Source organism: Cryptomeria japonica, chromosome 6 (assembly GCF_030272615.1).
Source record: "Cryptomeria japonica chromosome 6, Sugi_1.0, whole genome shotgun sequence".
NCBI lineage: Eukaryota > Viridiplantae > Streptophyta > Pinopsida > Cupressales > Cupressaceae > Cryptomeria > Cryptomeria japonica.
In genome coordinates, this window is record NC_081410.1 from 659,477,816 (window position 1) to 659,494,404 (window position 16,589).

Here is a 16,589-nt window from a genome sequence, read left to right on the forward strand (position 1 = left end):
AGTGTTAGATTTTATTTATGTTCTTAGTTTAGCAAATAAATTGGACCCAATTTGTATTCTTCTCATGCCCTAGGAGGGTTATGACCCCCAAAATTTTCCCATTTGAAAATGAGTCTTGCAGAGGGTCTTTATCTATTTGCCCTAAATTGCATTCAATCTATGCCCTACTAGAATTTTGGGTTTTGTGTTTGGCTTTATCCTAATGTTTACATAGGGTTTTCCCTATGGGAGTTTAGAACCTTGCGTTTCCTAAAGTAATTGGTAGAATTGTATAATACATGCCCTAGTTCATAAAATTGATTAATTGTTGGAGTCCCAAAAATGACATTCAAGAGAGATTTTAAGATCTTTTTCTATTCACGGTTAAGCTAAGCTACGAGATTTCATAATCCTGGAGACTCTCAAGACTTCTAAATCCACACTTAGCATTTTCATGGAATATCTCTTTGGGACTACTTTAGATTCAAAATAGGTCACTAAATCTAAAAATCACAAGTTCACTTTTGGTTATAGCTTCTCTCTTAGTTTAGGTCCTCTTTGTTGGTCAAGCAAAAAGTTGTTTGTTATTGTTCTATCCTCCATCGAGGTTAAATATCAGTGTTGTGTTAGTGTTTTTAAATGCCAACACTAAGGCCATTTGGCTTCAACAAATTCTTATTGGACTTGGTATTTATTATAGACAACCATCATTCATATTTTGTGACAACTACCATGTCATACAAATTTCATGAAACTTAGTCCATCATTGATGAAACAAGCATATGCACATTCATATGCACTACATTAGGAGCTTTTCCACAGATAGGTCATTGAACTAAACTACTATGCTTGAATTTCAAGTAGAGAATATTTTTACCAAAGCCTTTATAGAAAGCTCAACTATCTCCATCTAAGAGCTTTATTGGAGGTGGAAGAAGCTTCATCTTTGGGGAGGCTTCTTAGTCTTTACTTATCTCTCTATTTTAAGGGGGTTCTTCTAAGAGGTTGCTTCTATTTGGAAGGATTTCTATATACTTTTTACCTCATCAAACTTCATTTATTGAGACCCATCTTTTTACTCACTAAAGCTACACTTAAGGGGGTGTTAGTGTAGGATTTTTATTTCCCTTATGTTTAGGGATATTTATTTTTCTAGCAAATATTATTATTTTTTCTTATTTTAATTAGACATGGTTAGTATGCTAGAGGATGGGAGAGATATGTTAGAAAAAGTTGACAGTTCATAGAATATTGCAAATGTACTAACAAATCCAATGAACATAGAAAAAGAAAATTTGAGTGGTGTTGTTTATGGGCCTCTCAACTCCTAACAAGTTGATACTCCCTTTGCACTTGCAAGGTGTTTGAGGAGTGAATGAATGTTAGGATAGGTGTCTCAACCTTGCTCCAAATATTAAAATAGCAAAAAATGAGATTTTTTGGGAACAAAATAGAAAAACTCAATTTCTAATCTATAGAGTTGATTTTTTGCCAAAAAAGGCATTCTAGATTGTTCCACACCACTATTAGTAAAGCATATTGTAGAGATCTCTTTGAGCTCAAAATACGAATGCAATTGACATCCCAATCAAAAACTTTGGCCTTCAAAAGTTGAGACTTCTACATAAGAAATGTAAAAGTGTGGAAAACACATAAAAGATTGGTATAAGGGAGTCACACTTGTTAACTGATTGATGATGCATGTTAGAACACCATAACACATCTTTGGTTGGATATAATAGAACATAAATATAACACCCAATTTTTATGGGTGGATATAACATGTCATTTTTAACATGTGGACTCATCTTGAGATTTGGATGTTTGATTTCTAAGCTAGAGATTTGGGTGCCACTTTTTGGGTGATTTTAACTCATGTTTTTTAAATTACCATTTGATGGTTCATGTATTGTTTCTCTCATATATTAGGTGTTTGAGGTGGGAGTTGTGGGAGAGGTTGGTAGATATTGTTAAGGTATTAAAATTCCTCCATAACTCCAGTTAGTGATGCTCTCAAGTATATTGTAACTGTGTTGTTTATTGAATAATACATTGGACTACTTTAGAGTGATATTTCTAACATGAAAAAGTATATTCTTTATTTTATGTTTATACATGTGTTTCTTCTTTCTATGATCACAATTTTTTTTTTTTATCAAATACTTTTTTCTCAAGATTTAGTGTTTCTACACCTTACTTTCTTTCATATTTTTCTATATATGGTTGAGCTATGGTTATCTTCAACATATTTTTTAGATTAAGTACAAACAAACACTTTCATAATTTTCTATAGATTCAAGTACAAACAAACACTTTCATAATTTTCTATATATGCTTGAGCTATGGTTATCTTCAACATATTTTTTAGATTCAAGTACAAACAAACATGGACAAACAAGGTAGTTCTAAAAGTGACCCATCTCTATTCCTACTACACCACCTTGTAATCATTCCCAACATTGAGACCAAACATGTGGATGTAGTGATAGCTAATCACAATATTCTTAGGAGTTGCTTACCTTCTTGTCACACCTCCACATCATCTCGATCATGTGGGTTAGCTCTACTTACAAATAAAGACAATTTTCACAATCATGTGTGTTGGCTCTACTTAAAAACAAAGACAATCCTTTCAATCACGTGTGTTGGCTCAATTTACAAATCAAGACAAGTTCTCTTGCCTAGCCTTGCTCATCTTTTTGCACATAAATATTCCTCATGGTCAATCACCTAAATAGGAGGAACATAAAGATAAAAATATATTAAAAAATTAGCATCAATTTGTAGAGCTAGTGACCCATGAATGTCAAAAAATTTGTTGTTTATAAAAATAAACAGTCATCTTAAATTGCATTATTAAAAGAAATTTTAAAGAAAAAAAATTGTGGAGCCACGTGTCAATCTTCCCAATAAACAATTGCTCTTATTTCTAACTCTTATTTCATACCCCACTTTTTTTAAAAGCTTATTTTAAAATTTTAAGGAAGCTACTACTCCACTTAAATAAAAGAAAGAGGTAATATCCACCTCCTCCTAACTTTATTGCTTTTGTTACTTAGGTCACAAAATCTCCTCCTAACTTTATTGCTTTGTTACTTGAGTTTGTTTATTTTGTGACTTGTTAAGTGGTTATTTCTTTTTTAAACCACACGGTACTTTGCTTTCCGCGGTATTGGCGTGATATGCATGACTTTGAGGTGTGATTTCATACTGACCATATTTTCATCTTTTTTTTAGATAGTCGTACATTATTAATGTGGAATTATAGATAACACTATTTTATCAAAAACAAAATCTGTTTCCTAATAATTAAAACAAATAATATCTTCTGAACGTCAAACTTCTTGATGATGAAATGTTTAAAAAAAAATGCTTTTAGAATTTTGCTGAGTTATTTCTATCCTCAATACTATTTTCTTCAGTAGTCACATGACCGATCAAATTTACAAGAGTGATAACATGAGGCTTAACACAATTGGAAGAACAATTTTCATCTGCTATGCACCATTGAGATCTTTTACCCAATTGCGGGTTTACCAGTATTTGTTTTTTTTAACACCAATGCCAGTCAAACTGTACCTCAAATAACTAAATGATCATAATGACTGCATTTCAGAAGCAACGTGGTAGACGGATCTTGACATGAAACCATTATTAAACCAAGAAAAATGCAAACGCAAATAATGGCTTTTGAGATATGATCAAGATCTATTTCAATTTTTCATCCTTTGAAAGGATAATGATATTGAAAATTCAAATTCCTTCCATTTCTAGCTTTGTCACACTGCACGCCCCAGTATGTAGAAATTTACAATATCTAACACTTTAACACCAGAATTGTGGTACACACTCAAATTATATTCAGTATAGATATAGAAAGTTTTTTAAACTTGATTATTAAGTCCTTGCACCTTGTGGCCTTACTTTTCTCACACATCAGCAGTCAGGAGTGTGCCAGGAAGAGCTACCTGCAAATATTGAAAATTTTGTAAATGAAATTTTAGGAATTGAATCTGTGAGTATAAAACTGAAGTACATGGACTACGGCATGTCTACTGTCCTATACCGTCTCTCCAAGTTTGAAAGGAGGAAGTCCTTTGTACGGGCAGCCACCGCACCGAAATGCATCTCCGAGTCCACACTAGAAGAATGAATACATAATGTGAGAAAAATGAAAACAAGCATCCTGTTATGTTTTTATTTATTATTCTGTTACTAGGTTAACTGATTGCAGATTAAATGGTTGTAGGATCTAAGAGTTAATAGGATGCCTCCAAATATTAAGTTAAACGCAACATGACAAAGATGGTTGGCAATTACGGAAGGATATTAGTTGTTCCAGAATCATTCAAGGACTTCAGGAGCATTATTCCTTTACCAAATCCAGGACCTGGGTATCAGAGCATGTTATTGGTTGGGGAGATCAACCTGCAAAATGTTTCTTCTGATTTATTTATCCATTCCTTTTCCAATAATGTATTTTAAGAAAAGCAAAGCTACAACATTGATGAAGTTGTTGAAAATTATCCACATTTTGTCTGTTAGATTTTCCCTGCTGTATCTTTTTCTGCAAGGTATTGATCGATCATTTGCCACAAGATGGCTCGGGTTGTAAATTTTTGACTTGGTGAGGCCTAGGGCTTAAACTCTAATTCATGCTTATCAGTTTGCTCAAATCCAAAGCTTGGCTTGGAAAAATTTCTCTAGTAGTGGTTTAAAATGCCAGGGGCCACACAATCTTGGTGTCTCAGATAATACACATGATTGAGGGAGGCATCACCCAGAACTTGGATACAGTAAATGCCAAAGATCTGATCTCTGCATACCTGACAAGAAAGTTTGCCAAATTTGCCCTACCTGATTCATTTTTGGCTCATAGAGAGCAAAGTCAAAGCCTGCTTTCTGATTTTTAGGTTTTAACAAGATTTGTTCTTTCTTTGGAGAACAATTACATTTGTAAAAGACTAAGTTGAATCTAAAATGAGGAGTGCCACAACAAGGAAAATACAAGTGCCCTCTAAAATAGGGCTAGGCCACACTTACAAGAAGAAATTCAATGGAGATAAATGTGAATTTTTATTGCATCAAAAAACTTTCACACAGTTATTTCCATAAGATCTCTCAAATAAAACATAATAACGTAAATCTTCACAGAAAGGAGTTGTATAGGAAAAAAATGAAAAAGACATTAGTGCAAATGGGCTTACACTTCCACAGGCAGATTGAGGATTGTTCAACTGATCTGCAGTCAGACCTAACTTCTCTTGTTTTCCTTCAATCTCAGCTCGTCCGCAGGTACAATTTTTGCATGCTTTCCTCTTTGTACCAACTTCACAGTCACTAACTGCACAACAAAACAAAATTCAACAAACTGAAAATTTTAACACTAAAATGACTTGCCCTCCAGAGCATATACATTACTGTGTATGCTAATGGAAAAAGAAGAAAATGGTTCTCTGTAACCAACCAGTGGGCAAGACTGGTCTTTTCAAGTCTTCTTCAGACAGAAGACTGTCCTCATCTATGAGATCCTCCAAATCGTCTATTGTTTCCAACTTTAGACCTGTTATGTCAGGTTTTGGTAAACTGTATGATTCTATCAGAGACTTCTTTTTGAGGGAAAAGGTCGACCCTGTCTTCCAAGTGGGCTTTTGTGCTTTCATCTGCAAATGGTAGTGCAAGGGACAAGTTGTCATTCCAAAACTTAAATTGATAATATATATATATATATATATATATTCTGCATCTCAATCCTATCAGCATACCATAAATGACTGAAGCCCGTCAGATGAACATTGTCCTTCCACAGAATTGACAACCTCTGGTGCTATAAAACCTGCCAGAAGAAGATCTCGTTCCAGGCTGGCATGCATTTGTGCTATTTGCTGTTCAAAGGACATAAAGACAAAAAGATTTCTCAATAATAGAAACTTAATTCCCAACGTATTGTCCTTTGCATTAAAATTTCTACTATGAAATAAAGCCTTCGAACTATAATCTAGGTTTAAAATGAAATGGGAGTTCGATCCCTTACATACTCCTCAGCAACAAGAGTCTGTATGAACACAAGGCCCCCTTGTTTTGCAACTCTCGCTAACTCCACTAACCAATTCAATTTATCAAATTTATTCCTCTCTGAGATATAAACCACAACATCCAAGGAGGAAGATTCGAACTGTAACTTTTCCCCTGAAAGAAATAAATTACATTAATGCCTCTGAATGTGAAGGTATTATACTATGCAGACTTTGTCAAAATCTGAAGAATCAGAAAATATTAATGCAATAAATAATCAACAGAAAAGAAAACTCAAGTAAAATGAACGAAAGAAGCTTTATTTCTAATTCAAGGTGCAGTTAGTCAATCAATTTTTCCTAGGATAAGTGCTACCATATATTCTAAAGAGGCATGGCATATTCTTGTAAATGCAAATGAAGGTGTTCATACAGCGAAGTTGCGAACACTAAGGAAAAGTTTTGCAAATGTTAAAATGAGTCAAAATGAATTAGTTAATGAGTTTCTAACAAAAGTTGATGGGATGATAAATCAGATGAGAATTCTAGGAGATGATGTAAGTAATCAACATGTGATTGAGAAAATTTTAAGAAGTTTGTCTTCCAAATTTGATAATATTGTTTCCACAAAAGAAATTTCAAAAGATCTTACATCTATGAAAATTGATGAGTTAAGTGGCATTCTATTAACTGCGGAAGAACAAATGAAAAGTAGTGAAGAACCTTTAGGACAAGCATTTGCATCTAAGGCAAACATAAGAGGTAAAAAGCATAAGTTTTCTAAGGGTTATCACAAATCTGAATATGGCAGTGATTCCAAATCTGAGAATAGAGGTGAGTCTAGTCACTACAGAGGTAGGGGCTATGATCATGGAAGAGGTTCTAATTTTCAAGGAAGAAGTAACAATTATAGAGGTAGAAGCAGAGGAAAAAGCAGGGATACTGGTAGAGACAAAAGATGTGTTAGAGTGCTTTCATTGTAACAAATTTGGCCATTATGAGTCTAAATGTTGGCATAAGCGATCTGCTCACAATACTGTAGAAGATACGCAAAATCTATTTCTTTCTTGTTTGAATACAAGTTCTAATGAAGAAAATGTTCATTATCCCTTTTCTCCCCCATAATGAACAATTTCTTCAAACTCTTTGCTGTATTTTTATCCTCCTTCCTCTGCTCTGATACCAATTGAAGGTATTAAATTGAAAAATCAAACTATTAGGATGATCTGCAGATCAGCAACTCAGAGATACACCAGAAAAACTCATCATTGATGTAGAAGTTTATTTATACAAGCAGATAAAATTAAAAAAACTTGACTTATATAACTACTGATAAGCGACACCTAATCAATCATAACTGTCTGTTTATAACATCTGATTAATAACAACAGATATTCAATGTTTATTATCATTCAGAATTATCAAAATAGATGAAACCTGCAAGCATACAATTGGATTGCAAGAAGTGTTCCAGGTAAAGAAAGAAAAACTGGTTTACAAAGGGAAGATTAAAATGACAGTATAAGGTACATCTGAAAGCCAATTTTGCCTGATGACATAATGGCGTGGAGTTGCAGCTAAAGTTGTAATGAAACGAAAGAGATAAGGAAACTGGTTAAATGCAATAAGAAAAAAATTCATATACAAGTAGTGCCTCAAGCAACCGTGGATAAGGAAGCAAAAGAGTTTCCCCAAGGGAAGGTTAACACAAAATACAAGCAAAAGATTGCAGACTCCTTAACTGGATCTACTAGCTGCTAGAGGCTTACTCCTACTTACAACTGGCTGTAACATATGTTGTTTACATGAAAAAAATTGTTTCTGCTTTCTTCATTAAAATTATGAAAGTTAACGGTATCATGGTTGTAGTCCCGACCAACACTATCATCAACCATCCGCTGTTTTTCCAAAACTAAAGACAAAGCAATGTTTACGAAACTCAGAATTCCAAAATGAGGCCTCTACTTGGTGGTCCAGGATGTTTAACAATGATGACACAACATAAAAAACCTGAGAATTACCAGAATCCAGACAGAGCATTACAGAAAGTTGAAACCAAAGAGCATAGAGAAACTAATGATATTCCCAGTAAAGGCAAAGTTTGTTTCCTTAGGTCACAGCTAAGCCACAAACAATTTGTGACATAAGAAACCCGCTTGTGGAAACCCATATGGGAATTTCTTCCCATTCAACTTCTAAATTGTGCAAATTTTGTACCCCTTGATTAAGATGGCATGACCAAGCTCCGGAATAAATCACATCTTGCCAATCTAACTATCATAACAAAAGAAAAAAAGGAAAAAATTGATCACCAGTAAGAAATGACTACAGCAACGCCCTAGACAGAACAATCTACTGGGACAAATAGTTTCTCTCCTATCAACCTGGCAAGTGCATAGTTGCATAACTCCCATTCATTTATGTGCCCGACAAGAGAGAGGGGCATCAAAGCCATAAAGGCCCACAACCTACTTTAGGAGCAAGCACAAGCTAATGACTTTCTCTTGACCTGTCGGTCAAGTGTTGGCTTAGTGGTGAGGGAATGTGCCAGGTTCAACAATCCTCACCCACTGGATCTGTTAGGTTTTCCTCGAGGATTGTAACCATGAGAGCTGATGGGTTCAAACTTCACAAAAGGACTGACAGTGACCGAGGGAAAAGCAGTGGCATTGCAATAAAGAGCTATGTTAAAAGGCTTCTGATGCTTTTACAGCATTCTAGAACAAGAGATTCAAGCATAGCTATCAATTACCTAAATGAATAAACAGAATATTTATAAACTATTTCCTAAGGATTCCGAGGGTTAAAGAATTAGTACTGAAGAATAATTAAATCTTTGTGATTTCCGAATGTAAACATTATCTTTTTGTTTTTATCTGGAAATAATAATGCTAAAGTTTTGTCTTTAAGTCTCTGTTCATGTTCAGAGCTTATCAGAATGTAAAAGTCTTCTGAGTTCAACTGCAAAGAAATAACTTTTTCCGACATATAGGTCTCTCTGCTGAACCCATCATCAGGGATAAAAGATTTGAAGCCACTAGCCATGATAAAATTTGTATTTCTACCTTTCAGGTCAAATTCTAGACCTCTCTTCAGCCATTAAAACTTATCACAGCTTCTAAAGCCTCTACATGTGCTACGATGCCCGATTTTACAAGGTTCATGTTTATAGCATATCTAAATTCTACATAAGAATCACTTTAGCTAACGGAAAAAGAGAATGATTTCACAGGAAAACTTACATAACAAAACAAAGCGAGCTGCACCATAGACTGAAAAAACAGAGCAATTAATCACAAATACAAATGCAAGGAATATGAAATCTATCTCACCTAGCAGATTGGCCTGTGTTAGTACACACAATTTGTTGCCCTCATCAGCTTTGTCTTGGAATGCCTGAATAGCCCATGTGACCACCCTGCCCGGTAGACTCGTTGAATCTGTCACCAACAACACTGCTGCTGCTGATTCCATCTTCACTGCTTTTCACTCCCTTTGAACTAATAGATACAAATGAAGTATATTCAAAGCATGCACAGTTCGCTTTAAAAAGAAATCAGATACCCATTAAGTGTATTCAAAGCATGCACAGTTAGCTTTAAAAAGAAATCAGAAATGCATTAATTGTTTTCAATGCACAATCAGCTTAACAAAAAACACAAACATGAATAACTCCACTGATTAAAGCAACACATTTGCTTCAAGATGTAGAGCTTCCTGGTTCTTAACTCATCAAGATAAAAAGTATATAGATAAAACTGACTAAATCCTTACCAACTTCAACAACAACAACAATTGCAACAAGAAGTGTATCCTAATTGTTGTATTGAATTGTGTTTGCGAAATGTCCATATTTGTGCTCAAATTCAGACAAAAAAAACTGTTAAAGCACGAGTGTCACACCTTTTTCCCCTATGAAAAGGTGGCACTGCATTCATGGCTTTAAATTTATTTATTTTACTTTCTATAATTTGAAGGAGTAATTTTTTTATTGGAGGAATTTGCTTGCGTGTGAAGTGGAGCGCATAGCACGTGCCTGCCAGGAAGCTGGCCCGTGGTGTCACGTGTGAGGCGTCAGCGGGTGAAGCGTGTGTCGTGTTCCACTAACTTTGTTGGGCCAATGGGATTTAGATAGGCCTCCAACTATTTGGGTTTTCTGTTATCCGATGGTTATAGTGCTGTCTAGTACTATGTAAGGTGAAGGGAAAAATTATTCCTCTAGAGATTTTAGTATTTACCTAGTGCTCTAGGTCAAATTTTTTAGGTTGAGTACAAGACTTCAACATCATAAGGAGATGATATTGGGCTTATGTTTGGGAAATTTTGGGAGAATAGATACCCCTCAATCCTTCACAGTTAGTCAAAGAAGTTTTAATATAAGACTCATGCTCTTGTATCGAGTGGCAAAATATTATGTTGGTACGATATAATTTTAATCAAACTTTTCTTTAGACTTTGTTCTACTATTTATGAGGCTTTTGTAATGGTGAAATTTGTATACCCATGTCATTTTCCATTAGTTTTGGGATCATTTTGAGAGACTATCTTGATACAATTACATACTAGCATGTGACACACTTTTGTGTTGAGTTTTAACTCATTCCCTAATCGTCAAATACCCTTGCTCTTTCATTTATTGGCCCAACCATTCATACAATCATCCTTGATCCCCAAATTATGTATCTCGTGTCCTTAGTTATTTCCATAGTGTGTGGGATTGATTCCATGTGACATATATATGATCCAAAAATTAAAATTTATCGACCTCCATCACATTCCAATATCCATTAGGGGCCAACTTGGGAACCATTTGTGCAATAAACTGTTACTGTTGTCACTTGGATATGCACCCTAGCTAAGTTCTCTACTTAGCTATCTAGTGAAACATGGGATGGTCTCTCAATGCATGGGCTCTGGTACCTTGAGATCAACCTCCCAAGAGGATTGATTCTCTTGGAGCTCACCTAATCTAATTTATACTACTATTGTAGTTGAGGTAAGGGATGAAGAAAAACATGAAATGAAAGCTATGATTAAAAAGGTGATGCACCAAATTAATTTCAATACATATACTATTGTTTTGGATAGACAATATGATCAACAACTTAAAACCACAACATACTCAACACGTAATTTTATATGTCTTTGCATAAATGTTTCATAACTGGGTTCAATATGCCAAGGACATTGTTTAGAAGGAGTTGGAAATGTTGTCACAACTTAAACTCTACCCTTAGTTGGATAAACACAAGTCATGACCTACAAAATGCATATTTTTTTGCAAAGAGAAATTTGCATGGTGAAACAACTCTAAGAAGGTAAAATAACTTATCTTTATTGACCAAATAATGTTAAGGATGTATAAAAGCTTGAAAATACTTGTTTCTAAATCTTAAATTGAGGTACAATGGGTTACAATGTAGAAATAAACAAGAAAGAACTATGTTCCAAGTTATAACACTTCATCCAAAATGCAAGAACTGGCTCAAAAATGGACCCTAAGCTTTCCTTTATGTTGTGCAACAATTTCCTATCAATTAACAACCTCCTGTGAGAGATGATAGACATGTGTCACATTGGTTGCTAGTGTAAACATCTTAACTGAGTTGTCCATAATTTTACTCCTTGGAATGCCAATGGTGGAAGAAAAAGTCTTTGTTGGTTGAAGATGCTCCATACAACAACTCTTAGATTCTTGAGATGTGCAAGATTATGCTCCAACTATCCTATATCCTCTCAACCAACTCAACAACTCACCAAATTATCCTAGATGGTCATTAATTTTACTAACTACTACAACCTTTATTCCCAAGCTCACAAGATATGTGCAAGAATTTGAATATGAATCTAAGAGAGTATGAGATATGTTCCATGACCAGTATTTTACATGTGTCACTTAGTTGTAGCTCCTTCATCCTCACATCTTCAATCACCATACTCTACTCTTCATGATGTAACTACACTTTGTCTCGTGTTTTGGCATCAAGGCAACCTATTGTTATCACCTACAATATGACTACCACTACATTTCTATCACTACCTTTTACCTTCATGATTGCTCATTGTATTATGTCTCTATCTAGGTTACTATCACTTGACGTATAAGATATCTTATCATTTCCATAACAAGATATCCTATAAAGTTTCCTCCTTTTCCTTCTCGATTTTTCCTTGACTGTCAGACCTCTCGACTAAATTTTGATGACTTCACGAGATATTAGTAACCATCATATTTCACTTACCATTATATATGTAGAAAAGGGGAAGCTACTATGAGATATGACAAAAGCTCTAACTTTATAGCGAGGCAGCTCCCTGGGGGCACTCCTCCTCCTAACCCCTACTATAGATCAGGCTTACAACTAATAGAAACAAAGAACACTTCCACGCCACTATAAATAGGCCCTTCCCTTTCACTTTTGAAGACTTTGGCTACTATATCTCATCTACTTGATTTGTTAGCAAAATGTGAAAGACCTAAGACCTTGGAAGACTATCATTCTTCTCTTCAATCTCATGTTAGTAGGTTCATCATTAATGGCATTCAAAATTTCTAGGTCACTACCTCTTGTGTTTTAAGAGAATCCACTCTCTTGTCACTCAAAACTCTTCGTATTCATTGGTTTTTGGCTCTTTGAAACTTGTTATCACGTGGCATGCTCATGTCTACAACAATTCAACTCACTGCCTTTTCATTAGGATATGTCTTACATGATCTTAGACTATTTGACCCTCTTCTTATCATTCCTTTGATTTTTAATTAATCATTAGAGTTGCTTATAATTGTAAGGTGGTGAAATAGGGTTCACTAGTTTTTGCATACAAACTAAGAATCTTCGGCCTATTCCACTATTACATTGAAAGGAAGATGATCCACTAGGCTCGAGATGATTCAAGTGCAAAGTGGATGAAATGGTCCTTCATTGTGAGTTGAAAGTGGCTATGCAAATGATAGATGAAGAAATGTGAATCGGGATGAGGAATCAACCCTTTTTCTGTGTATATAGGATTGTAACAGACTGATAACTTGATTCCAAAAAAGTATGTAGTAGTAAAGGTTGAGACTAACCTACAGTCCAAATTTAAGGCAAAAGTGCAAGGACTCATCCACCCAACTCGGGCCACTCCCAAGACTCAGTCACCCAAGGCACACTACTCTCATCAGTTTCGACTTTAGCAGATTGCAAAATGTGGATTTTTGTTTGATGATTTTGCACCTATTTTCGTAGCTTTGCCACCTATTCTTGACACATAAAAGAGATGAAATTGAACCAAGAAGAAAGGAGTTTTCCTAAGTCAAACCCAAATTTTGGAATTAACTTTTAAATAGAATTGCAAGAAAAGCATGTTGTTGGGTAGAAGAGGCTAGATCTGAAAATGGAAGTGTCTTATACCTTTACGATACAAATGTTTCTTTAAAGATGATCACAAATTTTGATGCAATAGCATGACTCCACACAAAAAACCTACAAGGACTTCACAAAAGACATGCTTGCATGAAGTTCATTGAAGGTTGAATGAAGATTGTGGTGGGATGAAATTCGTTGAATGTTGAATATTTGAATGCAATGATTGATCTCAAATTCGCCTTATTGATTGATGTGGACTTACCCAAAATGAGGAGGATACCTTTCTTATATAACTCTCTCAAGCATTTTTGGATGCAAAACATAGAGCAAGCTAACGCGGGAAAAGATTTCCCACCCAATCCACCTAACCATTATGTGATTTCAATTTGGGCCCAAACTAAGGGGAGAAGGGCACCCTAGGACCCATGCTCCCTCCAAAGAAAACTCAAATTGGGACTTGATATCCTAAATGAGGGGGAGATGTTGGAACGATATGCTAAATTGGGTTGTGATGAGTGAAACCAAATATGGGAAGCCATACATGCTTAAATAGGACCTAATTGAGCAAGAGTTTGCATAGGGATGCAATTACAATGCTACAATGATATTGTCACGTATACCATTATGTTATAGACTATCACGGTTGTCATAGGAATTCCTTTTGATATTTTCCTTCATTGGTTATAGTAGGTTTGCCATCTTCAATCACTATCGTCATGACTATGTAAGGAACCTTTCCATCCATTTGTTCACCATGCATGCTCTACTTCATAACATGTCTTTGTCTCGACATGACATATCTTTTTCTCAACAAAACTTATGTCCATACCTTCTATGGTTGTTGGCCGTCAACAATATTTGGTGTTTGACTTATGCTCACCATCACCTTTTCATTAAGGAATTCCTCCATGCTATGTTTGGTATGTTCTTGCCAATATTTTTTTCAACTAACTTTGTTTCAACTCCAAGCTTTGATATTAATCATTTTAGTGCCTCCGTCCCCTTTTCAAACCTTATAAGTCTTCTAATATGCCTCTTTTATTTTCATAACCTCAGAATGTATTGCCACTATCACTCACTTGATTATCACTTTCAACAGGGTTACATAATGTCATCATGTATGTCTACATCATGATTACATAAACATTATTTTGTCCATGTTTCTCATTGTCATGCTCCTCATGAATGTCATGGAGGACTTGTTCACTGTAAACTAGGTGTTTAGAACACTTGAAGTTTTCTCATTGTCTATCATACATGTTTTTTTACTGTCATGCATTGGGTTTGGATAGATGTGATACATGTTATCTAGTCATGCCCCTGTTACCTTTATGTTTCTATCAAGTATCATATATAACTTGTCATGCAACAACAATGCAGTTGCAATATTATTGATGAAATTCCCTAGGATAGTGATTATGATTGTTAGATGTCCTTTTGATGCTCTTTTCATCTCTCTCATTTCTAGTGGTTCCACACTAACTTATTGTCATAGCATACTATCACCGTGATTTAGAGATCACTGCGATTTTTGACACCCTCATGTTGACTTCTTTATGTGAGATGGTTTTCTTTCTCTCCATAATCATTTGGTACTATCCCAAGGAACTTTTTTAAGATCACTATCCTCTGTCAAGATTTGTGTCACTTTGTTCTTTAAAAATTGTCATGCATACCTATAGACTATTTAGTATGTCTTTGTGAGAACTCTCTATCCATTATGAATGCCACCTATACCCTCTATTAATGATCATGCTATACTTTGTCATGTCTTCATTTTGCATTTCTTTTTAATATCATTGTGCCATGTCTTGTATCTTGTTGTCCTATTTATATTGCTAGTGCATCATGCTTTGTTGCCACATGGTAATGGGTCAAAAAATTTCTCTTCACTTGGTATTATTCTCTTGTCATGGTAGGGTATTTGGCTACCATAATGGTGAAGCCTTTATATTATTTTAGTCTATTATTCATGTTTTGGCATGCCTCTAGTAACTTCTAATCCTTGTCTCTTTGCAAATCACCCTCATGACACAGTCCTATTTGCCTAGCTAACCATGTCATCATGACACTATCTATGATTTGTTTACTACTTTATTATTTTTCTATCATAACTTCTACATTAACATAAAGAAGGGAACCCACGAGCAGACAATGTAAATGATTATTGTCACACGCCCTTGCAGAGATCACTTTTATTAATAGTAATTTCTTACGAGAATCTCTAGATTTTAGAGAATACTTGGATACATAGGTTTTTTGCTATTATGCTCTTATCCTTGCTTAAAACAAAGACAAATAAACCCTCCTATAAATATAGACTCCAACTCCATCTTATTTTTCACCCTTATAAACCTTGTAAAATCTTACCATAATATTTTTGTAGCAAATATAACAAGAGATCATCATCCAAATGCAACTTTGAAGACTCTTAGTGATAGTAAGAGGGTGTTAATATGAAAAAGAGCTATCCTATTTTGTAAGACTCCACAAGCATGTGTTTCCGTTTGTGGAATATAGTGATCTCCAAGGCCCTAAAAATCATTATCAATCTTCTCCTCCTCATTATTCTTGCCTTTGCATATTACCATGCATTGTAACACAACTCCATTACCTCATGCACTAAAAACAGTGAAAAAATACATTGTATTGCATTTTGTTGTTGAAACCAATCTTGAGGATGTTAAATCTAGAACATCGAGGCTTGGATATTTTTGACTACCATCGTAAATTGTATAATTATGAAAAGACATCTTAAAGATAACCAAAACTCTAACTGCATGATATGTCCTATTGAAACTCAAACTTCTTATCAACAAACTTCCTTCTAAAGACCCATACACATGGATGTTGGCTAAGTTAAGGCTTTTGAATCATTAAATGAATATTAGACTATGAACATTACATAATATTTAAGCTTCCCCCCTTTTATAACATTTTCAATCATTTTTAAAATTCCTACGACAAAACTCAACAACGTGAGCAAATGCCTAATGGCTATTTTGACCTGAAGTGGTAAAATAGGTTAACCATTACATCCTTGTGTTTAAATACATTCATTTGAGAATCAATTGATATTTGGTTATTATTCAAACTCCCCGTTGCCCCCAAATTTGGCATACCTTTTAAATTTGAACTTAAAATCAATCTCAATGTCGAGAAAAGGTCCAATGGGTGTTCATGCGTAAGTAATGAGCGCGTTGTCCAAGGTCATTAGTAGTCAAAATATGAAAAATGGAAGAATTTT

General features: G+C 34.8%; 1 protein-coding gene across 2 annotated transcripts; it reads right to left on the minus strand.

The window, feature by feature from the left end:
* Positions 1-3,663: 3,663 nt before the first annotated feature.
* On the minus strand, positions 3,664-9,904 carry LOC131054829 (anamorsin homolog 1). 2 transcript variants are annotated; one of them, XM_057989441.2, is made up of 8 exons: positions 9,768-9,904; positions 9,326-9,493; positions 6,014-6,168; positions 5,745-5,864; positions 5,447-5,642; positions 5,187-5,323; positions 4,046-4,120; positions 3,664-3,947 (listed from the first exon to the last, which is right to left on the minus strand). In XM_057989441.2, exons 2-8 carry the CDS (start codon positions 9,465-9,467, stop codon positions 3,909-3,911), a joined length of 864 nt encoding a protein of 287 aa, XP_057845424.2. In that variant the 5' UTR covers positions 9,468-9,493; positions 9,768-9,904; the 3' UTR covers positions 3,664-3,908. The 2 variants fall into 2 exon arrangements, with proteins under 2 accessions (XP_057845424.2, XP_057845425.2); XM_057989442.2 differs by having other exon boundaries at positions 9,658-9,808.
* Positions 9,905-16,589: the final 6,685 nt, after the last annotated feature.

Bases quoted from the DNA above. Each gene is read 5' to 3' on its own strand.
- LOC131054829 (XM_057989441.2), bottom strand. From the start codon at position 9,467: ATGGAATCAGCAGCAGCAGTGTTGTTGGTGACAGATTCAACGAGTCTA. The intron at 5,643-5,744 runs GTATGCTGATAG...TACCATTTGCAG, and splicing joins ACGGGCTTCAGTCATTTATG to ATGAAAGCACAAAAGCCCAC. The intron at 5,324-5,446 runs GTTGGTTACAGA...TTTGTTGTGCAG, and splicing joins AAGACCAGTCTTGCCCACTG to TTAGTGACTGTGAAGTTGGT.